The 17950-nt window shown below is 57.2% G+C and overlaps 1 protein-coding gene across 2 annotated transcripts in view; it reads left to right on the top strand.

Moving 5' to 3' along the window:
* SLC38A10 (solute carrier family 38 member 10) overlaps positions 1 to 17950 on the top strand; it is a 46181-nt gene that overhangs the window by 7651 nt on the left and 20580 nt on the right. For both annotated transcript variants that reach the window (XM_003931653.4, XM_003931654.4), the window contains exons 3-10: positions 3254 to 3299; positions 4351 to 4444; positions 5890 to 6033; positions 7044 to 7168; positions 10772 to 10874; positions 11418 to 11600; positions 15094 to 15205; positions 16371 to 16477. In XM_003931653.4, the coding sequence (XP_003931702.3) occupies positions 3254 to 3299; positions 4351 to 4444; positions 5890 to 6033; positions 7044 to 7168; positions 10772 to 10874; positions 11418 to 11600; positions 15094 to 15205; positions 16371 to 16477 (914 nt within the window). The remainder of the gene's footprint in view (positions 1 to 3253; positions 3300 to 4350; positions 4445 to 5889; positions 6034 to 7043; positions 7169 to 10771; positions 10875 to 11417; positions 11601 to 15093; positions 15206 to 16370; positions 16478 to 17950) is intronic.

The following is a 17950-nucleotide window of genomic DNA, read 5'->3' as shown; positions in this document are numbered from 1 at the left end:
GTTGAAATTGCAGCATCCGTGTTCTCAGGAGGTGGCCCCGGGGGTTCCGGTGAAAATTCCTGGCCTTGTGATGAAGGCTCCGGACCCTCCAACCTGTGTGTGGCTGGGACATTGGGTCCTCCCTGCAAAAGGTCATTCTGGCCCTGGGCTCGCAGCTCCCATAGCAGAGTGAGGAGGCAGGGGTGAGGGGAAATGGTGTTTAGGGGTCCAGGGGGCCTGAAAATAACACCTGCGCGGGCCGCACGTGGGTCCTGCCTCCTGCCTCCACTTCCTCCTGGTCCCCTTCACGTTGCCACGGAGAGTTCTGCGTTTGTTTCTGCCCTCAGAACCGGGAGATCCTTTCCTGATGAGGATTTCCCTGGCAGTGTGTTTTCTTGTCGTCATTTGAGGAGGTGAAGTTCACCGTTCAGTCTGATCCTCAGTGAGATGGCCTAATTCAGCTTGGGATGAAACATGCCTACCGAAGCCAGGAGGCCAAGCGCGCGGGGCCCTTCCTGGGTCTGAGCCGTGGCCTGCAGAGCGCCCTTTTCTCCCCAGTGAGGTCTCTACGGGGCTTCTGTAGCAGAGACCCCAGCTCCAGTACTTGGCTATGTCCTGAAGAAGATGGGTGACCCACGGCTGCAGAGGCCCCCGTTTCTGATAGCCAGCTGTCTGATCATTCATCGAAAGTCCCTGAAGAGTCAAACCAGTTTGGCTGCATGTGAAAGATTGGAAGGAAATTGCTGGATAGACGCTCTTCTGTGCCCCCTGGCGCTCCCACCTGAGCTTCCCGGCTTGAACTGCATGGGGTGACCGCAGTTCACTTCCGCCTGCCGGAAACAAGAGTCTAGAACCCCACCTGGGTCTCAGGTTATGCCTTCGACACCAAGCGCAGTGGCCTGCTTTGTGAACTCCGGGCCGACGCCCGTGGGCCCGGCTGCTCTCGGCCGTGGTCTGCCCTGGCTCATCTGGGAAGGGGGGAGACCTGCGCTGGGAGAGGCGTCCCTGGGGAGGGAAAGAACTCCGGGGCTGAGGCGAGCCCAGTCTTGAGGAGCTGTGGGTTTGTGGCGTGATGGTTGCTTGGGTGGTTAGCCTGGGGAGGTGGCCGCTGATCACCTACCCCTCCCCGCTCTCCTCCGGGGCCGTGGAGGGTGGACTTGGCCAGCCTGGAGAGGTGTAGTTTTTTGTTGTTACTGGTATATTTCTTTGCTGTTTTCAGCAGTTTCTCACTGCTGCTTCCCTGCCCTGTGTATCTTCCGTGGACGTGGACTTTCCTAATTCCCTCTTCAGAAGATACACAGATACATCAGTCATTGGACCTCCTTCAGCTGTCGTGGCCCCTGGTGAAGCTGTTCTGAGCCCCAGACCCTACCCTGTTGAGAGTTATGACCTGGACCCCAGCATGCGTGGTCTGGCCTAGAAGCTGCCTCCCCCAGCAGCAGCGACCGTGCGGCCCCTACGTGGCCTCTGAGTTCTTGGTTGTGAGCAGCGGTGTCGTGGGTGCTGCAAACGTCCCATCGTCAAGTGGTCCAGGCTTCTGTGGCTCCTGTGCTGGCTCGGGGAGATCTGGTGAGGCCTGGCCAGGGTACCACCTGCATGGAGGCCGTGCCCTCAGCTCGCTGCTCACAGACGCCTCCACCCTAGCAGGAGCTGGCCGGCACTGTGAGTCTACACTCGGGGGAGGACCAGGTCCCCGGGGCCTCGCTGGGCGCTTCAGCTTCTTCCTCCGTTTCGTTGTGCCAGGCAAGGCGGGATGCGAAGGAGTGGGGTCGGTCTGACTGGGCCTGGTGTTTGAAGCTGGGGAGGAGAAGTTGCCGAGGGATTGACACTGGGAATGGTGGGTGTGCGTTAGCCCAGGTGGGGAAAAGAAGGTGCACGGGGCCGTGTCTCAGCATGGCGGGCTCTCAGAACGTTGTCCTGGGAACCAGAAGGGAGTGTGGCCCTGACTTCCTAGAGGGCCTTCCATTTTCCCTGCCAGCAGCAGGCACGTTTTGGAACCTTCTTGGGCAATATGCTGTAGAGACTCAGCTTCCTTTTGGAGAATAAAAAGGCACGTGACAGCCAGGAGCACCTCCACGTTTGGAGGGTGAGGTCGCCGAGGATGTGGAGGGCATTCTCTGGTGACAGCGGGGCCTGGGCTGTGGGCTACTGAGGGGACTTCTGGAGTTCTTAGCGTTCGAAGTTCTCCAAAGCCTGAGGTCTGCCTCTGGGGCCCCGCTTGGGTGTCCGTGTTGTGGGCTGGACTCCAGGGGTGCCAGGCTCCGAGCCGCAGGTCCAGAAGGGCCAAGGTGGGCCCCGGGGGTGGGGGTCTCCGCTGCTCCCCGGCTCTGGTGTTTAGCCACGCTGAGCTTATTCCTAAGTAATTTAAAGTAACAAGGAGTGTTTTTTGGACTCACTCATACTAATTGGACTGTGTGTTTCCTGCTTTCCAAAGCTAGTCAGAGGCCCCGCAGCCCATGTGAGGGAGGAAAGCCGGGGCAGGAAGCTGGGGCTGCCGACGGGGTGGGGCTGTCCTGCCACGTGCACCTGTCTCTGGGTGTGCCTTAGAGCCGAACTTCCTTCGCCCTCATCCAGCCGGGCTGTGGGGGAAGCACAGGGGTCACCAGACCACTGCTCAGGGCCTGAGAGGGACCCTGCTGAGTCAGCGCTGTTTCTCATCTGCTGCAGAGAATCCCCTTGTCAGGAAGGTTCCTCCTGTGGTCGGATGCCCGTCAGGGATGCGTGCTCCTCATCAGCAAGGCTCCTGGCTGTCCACATGGACCCCATAAGCCCAGGGTTCTCGTCCTCTCCCTTCCTGAGGCACACACTTGAAAGGGTGCTCTGTTTTTTCTGTAAATCACAACCAAAGGGACTCCCTCATAGTCCCTCTGGTGCAGGCTGTGGTGCTCAGGCACCTGGGGCTGGCACCGAACCCTCTGGGCACCTGCAAGCTCTGGCAACACCATGCGGTTCAGCCATGCCGGGCTGTGGGGTGCTCTTTCCAGTGGGCCCCCAGTGGTCACCGGTGGGGAGGATGGTGCATTGCAGGGACTTGTCTCTCTCTGTCTTTTAAAAAATCAGATTGAGTGAGGAAGATCCTTCTTCCTGTCCTCTCACTCTGTCTTTGTTTCTTGTAGTTTCATTTCCCGGGGGCCAGGATTTGAAACACCCCCTGCCTGGAGCACCTGCACCTTGGGTTTCTGTGAAATCTTGGCAGCTATGCTCAGTAGCTTTTTTCTGGATGTGCTTCTCACGCTGTTGGATTGAGTGTTCCTTCTCTTTTCTTTTGCACTAGCATTCCACGCCTACGGAAAAGCGGGCAAGATGCTGGTGGAGACCAGGTAAACCCAGCCCTCCTGCGCGCCTCCCTCCCCCGTGCCCAGACACTGGGGACCCTCCCAGCGGGAGTGAGCCTTTCACTCCCGGATTCGCCTATAACTCACGTTTCTCAAGAGTCGCTAAATATACAAAATTCCAATTTATTGTACCTTTCAGTGTTGCAAGAAAAATTTAAATATGGAAAACTCCAAGAACACGGAAAATAGGCCTCCCTCATTGTAGTTAATCTCTCAGCAGAGTTCCATACTCCGCCCCTGCCCCAACACTGCTGCACAAAGGTGGCGTTCCGTTGCAAATGTCATACTTTTCTTCCTTTGGAGTAAAATTTCCTGAGATGAAAAAATGTATGAGATCAAAAAATTGCTGGGAGATTGTACTTGTAGGCTTCTAAATTAGGAAATTGTAAACTCAAAAGAGCAGCCGTTTTTGAAAGCAGTGGATTATTCTTTTTTTTTTTTTTTTGAGACAGAGTTTCGCTCTTGTTACCCAGGCTGGCGTGCAATGGCGCGATCTCGGCTCACCGCAACCTCCGCCTCCTGGGTTCAGGCAATTCTCCTGCCTCAGCCTCCTGAGTAGCTGGGATTACAGGCATGCGCCATCATGCCCAGATAATTTTTTGTATTTTTAGTAGAGACGAGGTTTCACCATGTTGATCAGGATGGTCTCGATCTTTTGACCTCGTGATCCACCCGCCTCGGCCTCCCAAAGTGCTGGGATTACAGGCTTGAGCCACCGCACCCGGCCGGATTATTCTTTTAACTTGACTAACATCGTAGGGCTTTTTTTTTTTTTTTTTTTTTTTTTTTTGAGATGGCATTTTGCTCTTGTTGCCCAGGCTGGAGTGCAGTAGCATGATCTTGGTTCACTGCAACCTCCTAGGTTCAAGTGATTCTCATGCCTCAGCCTCCTAAGTAGCTGGGATTACAGGTGCCTGACACCACGCCTGGCTAATTTTTGTATTTTTAGTAGAGATGGGGTTTCGCCATGTTGGCCAGTATGGTTTTGAACTCCTGACCTCGGGTGATGGCATTTCCTGCTCCCTCTTCCCTGCAGCATGATTGGGCTGATGCTGGGCACCTGTGTCGCCTTCTACGTGGTCATCGGCGATTTGGGGGCCAACTTCTTCGCCCGGCTGTTCGGGTTTCAGGTAAGGATGTGTTCAGGTTTCTGGATTGTTGTTGAGATGCTGACGGCTTTTCTGAGGCCCTCCGTGGGATCCTGCCAGGGACCGAGACCAGGGCGCTGGTCGGGAGATGCTTCTGTCGAGCTGCTCTCAGTCCAGGGGCTTAGGGGAGTGCAGGGGCTTTGCTGGGGTCACATCTGTGAGAGGTGTGGGGGAGGAAGCCAGGCAAGCCGAGTCTGACGCTATGTGGATGAGGGCGGGGTGGGGGAGCCTCAGACCCAGGCACCGTGCAGAGCAAGTCTCTGCCAGCCCGAGCTGCCCATTGGAGGGCAGAGGTGGCCAGGCCATTGGGCATCTCTGGCTTCTGTGGTCACCCAGGTTGCTGGGTGGATCCAGAGCCTCTGCTGCGGGGGCTGTGGACTCAGCACTTCTTGCGGGGACCTTGGTGTGGCCTCCTCCATGCTTTCCCCCCGCCATGGACAGGCCACACCACAGAGAGGCCACCTGATGGACAGGGAGAGACACACCTGTCCCTCCCTGCTGGGGAGCACGGCCCCTTGCTGGGTGGACGGGCATCATGGCAGTTAGGGTGCTGACAGTGTAGAAAGGCTTTCAAGCCGGGCGCGGTGGCTCAAGTCTGTAATCCCAGCACTTTGGGAGGCCGAGGCGGGTGGATCACGAGGTCAAGAGATCGAGACCATCCTGGTCAACATGGTGAAACCCCGTCTCTACTAAAAATACAAAAAATTAGCTGGGCATGGTGGCGCGTGCCTGTAATCCCAGCTACTCAGGAGGCTGAGGCAGGAGAATTGCCTGAACCCAGGAGGCGGAGGTTGCGGTGAGCCGAGATCACGCCATTGCACTCCCGCCTGGGTAACAAGAGCGAAACTCTGTCTCAAAAAAAAAAAAAGAAAGGCTTTCAAAGGCCACAGTCGAGGCAGGGGTGTCCTCTCCAGGAGTGGAATGTACCAGATCTGTTCCGCGTCATAGAATATTCCAAGAAGTGTCCAGGGAGCCAGGCCCCCTCGTCGTCTTCTGAGAGTCTCCCCGTTGGGCCTCCCATTTTCTGTGCTTCGCCTTGACCTCAGTAGAGCTTCGGGCCTGCCCTGCCCGTACAGCACTCTGCACCTTTCCCACCCACCGCCCAGGGCCGCTGACTCTGACCCGCGACTGCTGTGTTGCAGGAGTGTTGCCTCCTGCGTTATGGGGCTACTGTCCCCTGCTCTGCCTGGTCTTGCTCTGGGCTGGGCTGGGCTCCAGGGAAGGGAAATGCTCAGTGTCCAAGGTTGCACAGCACCGCGGCTGCGAGAGCGGTTTCCTGGCGAGCGTGCCAGCCTCGGACCCGCCAGCGTCATTTACCCGGATGCCGTTGGCTTTTGAGCTCGGGGCGCTCCGCTCCGTGGCAGTGCAGAGAGCCGTGTGGTGAGCAGGCCCGCACTGTGGCCAAGGCCCTTCCTGGCTTCCCACAGGTGGGTGGCGCCTTCCGCACGTTCCTGCTGTTCGCGGTGTCGCTGTGCATTGTGCTCCCACTCAGCCTGCAGCGGAACATGATGGCCTCCATCCAGTCCTTCAGCGCCATGGCTCTCCTCTTCTACACTGTGTTCATGTTCGTGGTGAGTCTGCAGTGCTCGCGGGCGCCCACTGAACGGCTGCTTCTGACAGCAGGCCTGTGCCCGGGTCTGGTGTGGCCGCTCCTGGGAATGTGTTGGAATGAGCAGGATATGCCATGAAGTGCCATTCATCTTGAGGCCACTGGGCACCACGGGGCAGACGGGGCTGGGTGGACCCAGGTGCGGTTGGCTGGCGGGAGAGGCTGGGGCTCAGGGCGGGGTGGCTGTGAGGCTGGTTTCATGTCATCCACGCAAGGAGAAGGGAACACCAAGTCCACTTGCTTTGTGCAGAGATGTCTTAGGTGGGGTTTGTGACCAAGGCTCACAGTACCTGTGTTGTTACACAAGGTGGCAAACCATTGTTTTTCTAAATAAGAATTGATAACAGGATGGACTGGAAGCCAGCTGTGAACAGGAAACTTCCCAGAGCCCCCAGTGCATCCTCCATTCTCTGCCTGGGACCTACCCATTCCCTGGCGAGGTCAGAAATGACCCTTCTGGAGTGGCCGGAACCTGAGTTTGCAGCGGGTTTGCACCTGGACAAGGGCAGGTGGTCACAAGCCAGGATCTCCGGTGTTCCTCAGCTCTGCCAGCGAGGCCTAGCCCAGTGGCAGCACCTCCTTACTCTTGAGATAGCCGTGTCATTGGTGGGCGTCTTTTGGAAGATGTCCATTTCTGGCACAGTAGAGGATGGAGGGGCCTGCGCGTGCGGGAAACCACCCTCCGTAACTGATGGAAACTGGGGCTGCGTGCGCTCGGTGGTCTCCCTCTGTCTGTACCAAGCTGCCCCCTTGCCAGATCAGCTGCTTTGCTAACTGCAGGGTGAGCCAGGGTACTCTGAGGCAGGGGCAGGAATTCAGAAATGCGCGGTGTCCCTGCCTCCAGCTGGCGGTCCGGGGTGCCAGGGGCTGGGCTGTGGGTGGGAAGATCTGTGTTCCTCTCCCACTCCTTCCCAGCGGGATGCCGATTCCGCCTGCGTTCTGACCGTCTGTGCTCTCTCCCTGCCCCTGCAGATCGTGCTCTCCTCTCTCAAGCATGGCCTCTTCAGCGGGCAGTGGCTGCGGCGGGTCAGCTATGTCCGATGGGAGGGCGTCTTCCGCTGCATCCCCATCTTCGGCATGTCCTTTGCCTGCCAGTCGTAAGTGTCCCGCTGTGGCCCCTGCTGGAGGTGGGTTCTGTTGGGGAGAGGGCAAGCTGCTGGCAGACCGGACCCTCTGTCTTTCCCGTTTCCTGTGATGGCTCTTTGCTGGCTGCTGAGGTGATGTCTTGCTCAGTGATGACCTTTCCCCCTCCAGGTTGGGGGAGATGGTTATATCTTCATCGAGTGGTAAACCGGCTTCCTTCCTGGGATGTGTTGGGGGCTAGCTGGTGGGCGTCCCGGGTTTGCCAGATCCCCACAAGCAGAACGTTGGCTGTGGGGGATACAGCAACAGCCCAGCCATCTGACGGCACCGTCCCAAGCATGGTGCCAGGACTGAGCTGTTCCGAGAATATTTAAAAGGAAGTTGCAAAAACATTGACTTCAGACGGCTGCTGGATGCGTCGGGAGGCTGCATGTGTGCGTGAGCCTGCTTCTCTGGCACGCAGCGCTCTGTAAATGCAGATCGGGCTCTCCCATAATTCCAGCAGCATTACCTTCTCCACCAAAATGACAAGAGTGGGTGATTCATGCCTGGTTGGAACATGCTAACCGGCTGAAAAGAGAGGCGTAAATCCGGCGCGGACGGGAAAAGACCATCGGTGTGCGGGGGGCTGGCAGAGCAGCCCCGTCGCGTTAGTGGGCATGCACTGAGCCAACCGTAAACTAATGTGACAGATGAAATTTGTTCATACCGCTGTGTTTACACCCACACGCGAGATCCAAATCGTCATTTCCCACTTAGCATCTCTCTTGGCAGCTCCGTCTCCACCAGAACGCGCCCCAGTCTTGCTGTTTAATATCCATTATGATCGGGGACAGAAGCCGCATTCTTCCGCCGTGTACCTAGTTACCAGTTGCCCTTTGTGTCTGCGTGTTTGCATATTTAGAAATGCATCTGCAGCTGGGGTTTTGGTGGTGGCCACATAGTAGCCAGTGCGTATGGGTTGGGTTTGCTTCTGGAATCAGGTGCTGGGTTCTGAAGCACTGGGGTGTGCGGCCCGCCAAGTGCAGGTTTCCTTCTGCCCTCCCCCAGGGCGTGCAGGCCACGGGTTCACCCCACGTTCTCCGGAGCAGGGATGCCCTGCCAAGTGCAGGTTTCATTCTGCCCTCTCCCAGGGCAGGCGGGCCTGAAGATTCACCCCACGTTCTCTGGAGCAGGGACGCCCCTCCCTGTGGTGGCCACTGCATTGACCTCCCCATCCCTGAACCCAGGGATGTTTGCTGAGAGCAGACAGCTCTTCCCGCCCACAGCGTCACTGCACCAGCGTGCCTGTCTGCTGGTGTGGGTGGCTGGCCGTGCCATCCACCTGTTTGATTGATCTGGATGCCAGCTGGGGCCAGGCCTCCCCTGTGTCTTCAGTATCTGGCCCTTTCTGGTAAACATATACCTGGTTATGCAGAATGGTTGGTCTAGGCCCAGAGAAGTGGCTGCCGCAGGACTGAGCCCAGGAGGCCCTGGAGGGCAGGGTCTGTCTGGAGACCGGGGTCCCCATCTTCACCATGGGGCAGAGAGGCACACACCCGAGAGCTACACGCAGACAGCTGCACTGACTGTGGAAGGCCCTGAGCCTCAGAGGCTGCCTCACAAGGTGGACAGGCCAGGGATGCTCTGTGGGCCGCGGGCCGGCGCTCAGCACCTCCCCCCATCTGTCGAGCTCCTTTGCAGGTGACCAGGAGGTTTGGTGGCTCCTGCCTTGTTTCTTTCCAGGGATGATCCTGGGGGTTCCTGGGGTAGGTGGTCAGGATTGGAGAGGAGCCTGGGGCTTGGCCTTCCACCCTGGCTATGCCACGTGCCTGGGACGGCCCTTCCCACAGTATCCATGGCTTCCTTGGGGGGTCACTCCCTGCAGTGTGTGTTTGGGTCTGGGGGAAGCATGTGTCATGGGACTCCAGCACTGGTCCCCTCAAGCCAAGACCCTCTTTGTGGACTCAGCTCTGGCCAGAGGACAGTTTAGCACTGGGGAGTTCACGCCGCAACACGGCCTTCTCTTGGAGCTGTGTGTCTGGGGCCACGGAGACCTCTCGGGTGTTTCTGACTTCTCCACCAGCCTCCTGGGGCTGCATGCACGTGTCGGCCTCTGAGTTCCCCTCTAGCCTGGGCCGGGGGAGGGCGTGTGTCCTGCAGAGTGCCCTGAGTGCTGCTGATGGCACGCCACGCCGAGGGCAGCCTGATGGGATGGTGCGCTAGGACCGGGCAACAGGACACCGGCAGCTGCTGGCAGGGCCTTCTCACTTGTCCTCGTCAGTCTGCTGGGTTCCTTTTTGCTGGAGATGGAGTCCAGCTCTGTCACCTAAGCTTGAGTGCAGTGATGCGATCACGGCCCACTGCAGCCTCGAACTCCCGGGCTCCTTCCTCAGCCTCCCAAAGTGCTGCTATTCAGGCATCAGCCACTCCGCCTGGACTGGTTTGTTTTTTAACAAAGTCAGGATGTCTTGTTTTTCTTTCACTTTCTTCAAGGCGGTTTGGGATTTGGATCTGCCAGCCGCTCTGCTGGTCCGTTGACTGGCTGCTGGCTTTCTGCCCTTCCCCTGGTCCACCCAGCTTCCTTTGTGCCCTTGAGCCCCTGCCCCAGGATGGCCATGGCCACGGCCACCGAACATCCTCGGAGCGGCCCCCTAGACTCCCCACTCGTTTAGCTCCCGGCAGAGTGGCTCTCACCTGTGCTCTGGGGTGAACTGCCTGGCCCAGCTCCATCCTCTCCGGTTACACATGGATAGTCCATGGCACCAGCCTCTCCCGTCTCTCCCGCCCTTCTCCGGGGGCCCAGGTCCCCGTGCACATCCTTGGATGGGTCTGTGCCTGTGCACGGCTGTCACATCCTGGCTTGGCCAGTGGCTTGGGTCCCTCCCACCCCCAGCAGCAGCACGCTCCTGGCACGAGGCGTGGGACTGAAGCCAGTTTTCTCGTCACACGAGTGAGAGGCTGCAGTGGGAAGCGCGCCCTGGCCTTCTCCTCGTCTGTGCCGACTCCGAACCCGCCTGCGCGGAGGCGCTGAGATGGGCCGGCCCCTGTTTTGACAGCGATTCTCTGAACAGCTTCCTGCCGCTGCTTCCCCTGTAAACTAACTGCGTTGACTCTCGGTGCCCCCTTGCTGGCGTGGAGCAGCAGCCTGGTGTCCCGGAGCCTGCAGGAATGTTCGCAGGTCACACGCTCTGGGGGTGTCCTGCGTGGACGGCGCACGCTCTGGGGGTGTCCTGCGTGGACGGCGCACGCTCTGGGCGTGTCCTGCGTGGACGGCGCACGCTCTGGGGTTGTCCTGCGTGGACGGCGCACGCTCTGGGGGTGTCCTGCGTGGACGGCGCACCCTCTGGGGGTGTCCTGCGTGGACGGCGCACGCTCTGGGGGTGTCCTGCGTGGACGGCGCACGCTCTGGGCGTGTCCTGTGTGGACGGCGCACGCTCTGGGGGTGTCTTGTGTGGGGGCCACTGTAGCGCTCCTGTCCTCAGCACCATGACATCCTGGCCTGAGTGCCAGGACTCAGTGTTCGCGGAATGTTGCGTGAAGGAAGGTCAGAGGCTCCTGGCGGTTCCTGGGAGCAGCACCACTGGGGAATGCATACCTCTCTTGGGTCCGCTGTGAAATGGCCTGTTTTTATACAGCCAGGTGCTGCCTACCTACGACAGCCTGGATGAGCCATCGGTGAAAACCATGAGCTCCATATTTGCCTCCTCCCTCAACGTGGTCACCACCTTCTACGTCATGGTAAGAGCCTCGCCACGCCCTCTCCACACCTGTGTCATGCCAGCGCGATGTGCTGTGCTGCCCTGTGGGACCGCCTCAGGCACACCCCTGGCTCTGTGTGCTGCCAGCTCGTTCTCTCTGTTCTCATCCCGGTGTCTGGAGGCCGCGTGGGGACCTGGGACAGCTCCATCAGCTTCCGTCATTCCAGGACCAGCCCCATGAGCCCGGGTCCACCCTGGGCCAGGAAACTCTCCTGCCCTGAGGAGCCTAGCACCAGGGCTGCTCCCCGAATGCTTCAGCCCAGCCACTCTTACTGTCTCTCTGTACTCTCTGTACCTCTGTTAATTCTCTGTAGAAACGGCATGTTCCCTACAGAAAGCGGAGATTTTAAGAAGGAGGCTGAATGGTGGAAGGCCGTCTCTTGCAGAGCTTCACTGTTAGGTGGACTGAAGGCCATTCTTGTGCGCAGGGCACAGGTCTCCCCCCATGCCCTGTCCACTGTCACAGGGGCCACACAGACTGGGAAGTCTGTCTGCTACGCTGCCCTTTCTCTTCCTCCAACAGGTGGGGTTTTTCGGTTACGTCAGCTTCACCGAGGCCACGGCCGGCAATGTGCTGATGCACTTCCCCTCCAACCTGGTGACGGAGATGCTCCGTTTGGGCTTCATGATGTCAGTGGCTGTGGGCTTCCCCATGATGATCCTGCCGTGCCGGCAGGCGCTGAGCACGCTGCTGTGTGAGCAGCAGGTGAGACTCCCAGGGCGCTCTCCCGATCGTGATAGCACAGGCCAGGCTCACTTCCCATGAGCTCCCAGCTGTCCCGAACCAGAGAGAGAGCAGGAAGGTGGGGATTTGCTTCAGAGGAGTCCTGCAAGGCTGGAAGCTGGGGGTGCCTACAGGACCCAGATTGATGGGCAGGAGCTGATAACGGTGAGTCTGGAGACTAGCACTTGGAGTTCACTGCGTAGTTCTCATTACTTTTGTGTAACTTTGAAAAATTTTAACAATGTAACGAAAGCTTTTTGAATCATAAGAGAGGCTGAGTTTGATGTAGGCCATAGTGGTGGTGCCTTTGGTCCCAGCTCCTCGAGAGGCTGAGGTGAGAGGATCGCGCGAGTCCAGGAGGTTGAGGCTGAGTGTGATTGCGTCACTACATTCCAGCAGGGGCAACAGAGCAAGACCCTGTCTTTAAACAAATTTTAAAACTAGGCTGGGTGTGGTAGCTTACCCTTGTAATCCCAGCACTTTAGGAGGGTGAGGTGGGAGGATTGCTTAAGCCCAGGAGTTCGAGACCAGCCTGGGCAACATCGCTTGACCCCATCTCTACAAAAAATTAACAAAAATTAGCTAGGGGCCGGGCGCGGTGGCTCAAGCCTGTAATCCCAGCACTTTGGGAGGCCGAGGCAGGTGGATCACGAGGTCGAGAGATCAAGACCATCCTGGTCAACATGGTGAACCCCGTCTCTACTAAAAATACAAAAAATTAGCTGGGCATGGTGGCACGTGCCTGTAATCCCAGCTACTCAGGAGGCTGAGGCAGGAGAATTGCCTGAACCCAGGAGGCGGAGGTTGCGGTGAGCCGAGATCGTGCCATTGCACTCCAGCCTGGGTAACAAGAGCAAAACTCCGTCTCAAAAAAAAAAAAAAAAAAGAAAAAAAAAAAATTAGCCAGGGATGGCTGTGCAGGCCTGTAGTTCCAGCTACTCTGGAGGCTGAGGCAGGAGATCACTTGAACCAAGAGTTCAAGGCTGCAGTGCGCCGTAACCCTCCATCGTACTCCAGCCTGGGCTACAGAGCGAGACCCTGTCTCTAAAAAAGAAAGAAAGAAAAATTAAAAGTGAGGCTGGGTTTTTTACGTATGTAGGCAAGGCAGATACGTAGTTCTTGATAAGAAATTTTCAACTGTAGGAGGAACCAGGAGGCTGTCCCGGTTCTCTCCGTGCAGAGCTAACCATGGAAGGCACGCTGTGCTGTCCTGCGCCCCGAGCGTGGGGTGCAGTGTTGGGGGAGCCCTGCCCCATCCAGGTTCCCCACCTGCCTCCCCTTGGGAGCTCTGCCAGGTGGCCCATCCTCTTCTGTCTGGCAGCCTGAGATCTGTGAGCCTGGTCTGTCCTGTCAGCTGGGACTCCCAGTGGCTAGAGGCGCAAGTTCCTCTTGAACTGTTTCAGCCAAGGTGGGTGGAGTGGTCTCAGAGGACCCTGGGGAGAGTCCATCAGTCACGGTGGGGGTGGTGGGTCTCCCTGAGCCTTGGGAGCAGCAGCACCGGGCTCACTGTCCATGTGGCCAGGTACACGGTCACCACAGCCTGGTGGCGGTCATCTGCCTCCTGTGGACTTCCTCCAGACACGTGCCTTTGGCTTACAGCAGTGGCTAAGCACCAAGGACTGGGCGCCTCCCCCACGTGCTGGGGCTCCTCTCTTCTGAAGAGTTCAGGCGCCTAGGCACAGGCGAGGCAGGATCGAGGAGGCAAGGGCAGAGCCCATCATCTGGCCATGGGGTCCCCCCGCTCTTCCGGCCAGGCCCACTTTCACTGTTAGATGTTTTGTGCCTGAGCAGCATGTGTATTTCTGTACATGACCCATTTTTACGTTGTTGAGAAGGTGACAGTGGCATGAAAGGTGTTGTGAATCAAGTAGGAGAGCTCGCGCGCATCTCTCCACCCCAGTGGGGGTCTGGCTGTGTGTCCTCCGTCAGCGCTCGTGGCTTCTCTTTTCCCCGAGGTGCAGCCACGGCCATTGCACCTGCTGTCTTGTCTTCAGCCCGTGTGCCGTGAGCCTTTCTCCACAGTCCCTAGACGCCTGTAGGGGCTCTGCTCCCTTGCTTCTCTGCCTGTCGTGGGGGCCTGGGCACACTGCTCCTTCACCCTTGACCTCTCGTGGATAATTGTCTCACGACAGTCTTCGTGCTAAAGTCCCCTCTCCCCTTCTCTGGTCTGTTTCATAGGCAAATTTCCTCTTGTGTGATGGACCTAACCCTCACCTCCCTGGCCTGTATACAAATTATTGCCCTAAGGCCCATAGGAAATTCTGGCTCCAGCTCCCGCAGTCTATCCTGTGTAAAAGTCCATTCTGAAAATGGGATGCTTTGAAATTGCAGTTCCAGAAAGTTCTGCAGTTGTTTCCCAGCCCAGGGATAGTCATCATGGTCAGCTTGTCCTGTGTGTTAACTCATTTGGTCCTTACCATGGCTGGATGAGGAGATGCTTCTGTTTACAGATGAGGAAACTGAGGCACAGAGGTTAAGTCAGTTGCCCAAGGCACCAAGCTGGGGCTGGTGAGCGGCAGAGCAAGGATTTGAGACAGGCAGCCTGGCTCCTGCGTCCTGTACTGGATCACAGCCTGGGGCTCTGGGGCAGGTGGGGATGAGGCCATCTACCCTTGGCTCTGCCACCTCCTCCCTGTGCAGGGCAGTAGAGTCCTGGCTGCACCCTGGAGCCAAAACAGGCACTTGCAGTTTGGTGACGCCTCATCATGCCCTTCTCTCCTCTTCTTCCTGGACTTTGAAATTGCTCACTGCTTGTCGCACATCTGCTGGAGATGATGAGAACACGGCCATGTATGTGTGTGAGTGTGAGTGACTGTGCGCGCATGGGGGTTCTGCCTGCACCCTGAGACCTGTACGCAGGGGCGGCGCTGTGCAGCCTGTACTCTGCTCGCCATACTTCTGGGCACTTAAAAAACTCTTGTGGCATTGCTCTAAAAGCAAAAACGAAAACGGAAGGACTCGTTACTCACATTTCAAAACGAGGTTGTAAAATTTACAGCCTGTGCCTAGGGTGAGAAGCCCTGTTGCAGGTTCCTGTTCAAGTGGCTCAGCCAGATCTGACTGGGCTGGTCAGGCTCACCTGCCAGCTGAGCGTGCACCCGGCCTCCCGTGGAGATGTGCCTGGTGCATCTGGCCTCACGTGGAGAGTCCGGCCTCCCGTGGAGATTTGCCTGGTGTGTGCCCGGCCTCCTGTGGAGATGTGCCTGGTGCATCTGGCCTCCCGTGGAGATGTGCCTGGTGCGTCTGGCCTCATGTGGAGATGTGCCTGGTGCGCCTGGCCTCCCGTAGAGATGTGCCTGGTGCGTCCGGCCTCACGTGCAGATGTGCCTGGTGTGCCCGGCCTCACGTGGAAATGTGCCTGGTGCGTCTGGCCTCACGTGGAGATATGCCTGGTGCGCCCGGCAGAGCTTTTTCGGGCGTGGTGGAGGAAATCAGTCACGTCAAAGCCTTTTTGTTTCTATTTTCTTTTATACAGCAAAAAGATGGCACGTTTGCAGCAGGGGGCTACATGCCCCCGCTCCGGTTTAAAGTACTTACCCTCTCTGTGGTGTTTGGGACCATGGTCGGTGGCATCCTTATCCCTAATGGTAAGGCTGGGGGTTGCTCCAGTGCCGGGCAGTGGGACCCAGGGGCGCCGGTGTTCAACCAAGACCTGCACAGTCATGAGCTGTCCTCTCTGGTCTCCTAAAAATGTCTAGAGACTGTGTCATTGGCCCACAGAGAAGGGGAGGAGATAAAATCTGGCAGCTTGATGGAACAGCAGACACCCATTGACACCTGGGCAGAGAGGGACTGCAGTGCCAGGACACAGTCCTGACTTGTCAAATGACCCATCATAGAACAGCGCATTCTGTACCGTTGACCCTCGACTTCCGGTTTTCTTGGTGCTTTACCAGGGGGAGCGTTGAAGGCCCTGAACGTGTTTATGTTACCCAGATGCACCCCTACCTAGTAGACAAAGCAGAGCTCATTATCATCAGGGGAACCCGCATGCCTCCCCGCAGGGAGCATCCCTAGAGGTGATCTGTCTGGGCTCCTGCCAGGGGGTTGCACTCTGGTAGCATGCGCCAGGCCCTGGATTTTACAACCGCCCTAGGTTAGGTCCTGCCCAGCCTAGGGCCACTCATGGTGCAGCAGGTGGGAGAGGCAGCGTGGGAACTGGTTAGTGTGGAGCCCACATCTGGTGTAAGCAGAAAATCCCTAGTGTCTGCCTCTTTTTTTTTTTTCAAACAGAGTCTTGCTCTGTCACCCAGGCCGGAATGCAGTAGCGAGATCTTGGCTCACTGCAACCTCCACCTCCTGGGTTCAAGTGATTGATTCTCCTGCCTCAACCTCCCAAGTAGCTGGGACTACAGGCATGCACCACCATGCCCAGCTAATTTTTGTATTTTTAGTAGAGACGGGGTTTCACTATGGCCAGGATGGTCTCAAACTCCTGACCTCATGATCCACTTGCCTCAGCCTCCCAAAGTGCAGGGATTACAGGCGCGAGCCACCGCCCCTGGCCGTGTCTGGCTCTTTGAAGATGAACGATTAGAGAATTCTCCCCGGGAGCCCAAATACACTGTTGGAGGAATCAGCTGGCAGTTGGCAGGCTTATCTGGCACAGAGGGCATCTCTGCTCCCAGCTCATGCCTAAATGGCCTTTCCTTCAATGCTGACTTACTCACCCATATGCTGGGCAAAAGCTCAGGTTCCCTCCTGACTGGCACCCTTTCCTGCTCATCCCTTCCTGTCGCTTCTCTGTCCTAGTGGAGACCATCCTGGGCCTCACGGGTGCAACCATGGGAAGCCTCATTTGCTTCATCTGCCCGGCACTGATCTACAAGAAAATCCACAGGAACGCGTTTTCCTCCCAGGTAGGGGACGCTTGCGGGGAGGCCTGGACGAGGGCTGATTGGTATGGGCTGGGGAGAGGTGGAGGCAGAAGGAAGCCCCTGTTCAGCGTTTTCAGATGGGTTCTGTCCAGAAACTTAAAACCCACAAAAGGGACTTGGTCCAGTCAGCCTGGGAAACCCTGGGTTCACAGGGTGCATGGTCTTTGCTCAGCCGGCCTCACCCAGCTGCTCACCAGCTGTGCATCAGGCTTTCCTGAGAGCTGACTAAGCTGAGTTTTAAGCACTTTCCCCGTGGTGTTTTTGTGGTGACTGACTGTCCATGGACCTGCTGCCAACTCTGAGTCCCCTCCCCAGTCGCCCACCCCTAAGGCCACCAGCACTTTGGTTCCTGGTGTGACCCTCAAGGGGCAGTCTGTGCATGTGGGTGGCCGACGGTGCACGTGCATGCACATGGGTGTTCCTTTCATTGTGACACAGCTTCCTGCTGCTTTTGCTTCAAGTCCCTTGCAGGTCAGGTTGCTCCAAGCCGTGGGCACAGAGCTGCCTGGCTATTTTTAGCCGTTTCATGGTGTTCCGTGGCAGGAAAATTCCACAGTCTCAGTCTCTGAAGGAGTCACCTCTCCAGTCTTTTGCTTTTGCAGTCACAATTGCGATGAGTATCTGTGTTCATGAGCATCGTGAGATATTTGAGCACACATCTGTAGGAAGCCTTCCAGAAACAGAATCCTGTGTCAGGAGTGTGAGCGTTTACTGTAAACATGGTGGCTCTACCCAAGTGCCTGCAGCGTCGCTCCCAGCCCTGCTCAAGGCCTCTGTCCCCAGGCCCGGGACTTCTTCATTCTACCCTGGCGGGAACCTGGGCGTCTTTTCATGGGTTCAGAAGCCGCTTGCGTTTCTTTTTCTGTGAGCTGCCTGTGTTCTTCGCTTGCTTTTTATGGAGTTGAGCTTTTTTCACTGGTATATATGGATACTTTTTTTTTCTTTTTCTTTGAGATGGAGTCTCGCCATGTTGCCCGGGCTGGAGTGCAGTGGCGTGATCTCAGCTCACTGTAAACTCTGCCTCCCGGGTTCAAGAGATCCTTCTGCCTTAGCCTCCTAAGTAACTGGGAATTACAGCCACATGCCACCATGCCCGGCTAACTTTTGTATTTTCAGTAGAGACGGTGTTTCACCATGTTGGCCAGGATGGTCTCAATCTCTTTACCTCGCAATCTGCCCTCCTCGGCCTCCGAAAGTGCTGGTATTACAGGCGTGAGCCTCTGCGCCTGGCCTAATTTTTTGTATGTTTAGTAGAAACGGGGTTTCACCATGTTAGCCAGGCTGATCTCAAACTCCTGACCTCAGGTGATTCACCCACCGTGGCCTCTCAAAAGTGCTGGGATTATAGGCGTCGGCCACCTCTCCTGGCCTCTGTTGATACGTTTTTAAAGGGTATGCTATATATACAGCTACCATAAAGCCCATAATTCTTATATACAACCTGGTAAGTTTTTA

The sequence above is a fragment of the Saimiri boliviensis genome, chromosome 17 (genome assembly GCF_048565385.1).
Source record: "Saimiri boliviensis isolate mSaiBol1 chromosome 17, mSaiBol1.pri, whole genome shotgun sequence".
Lineage (NCBI taxonomy): Eukaryota > Metazoa > Chordata > Mammalia > Primates > Cebidae > Saimiri > Saimiri boliviensis.
This window is presented reverse-complemented; position numbering and strand designations above follow the sequence as displayed.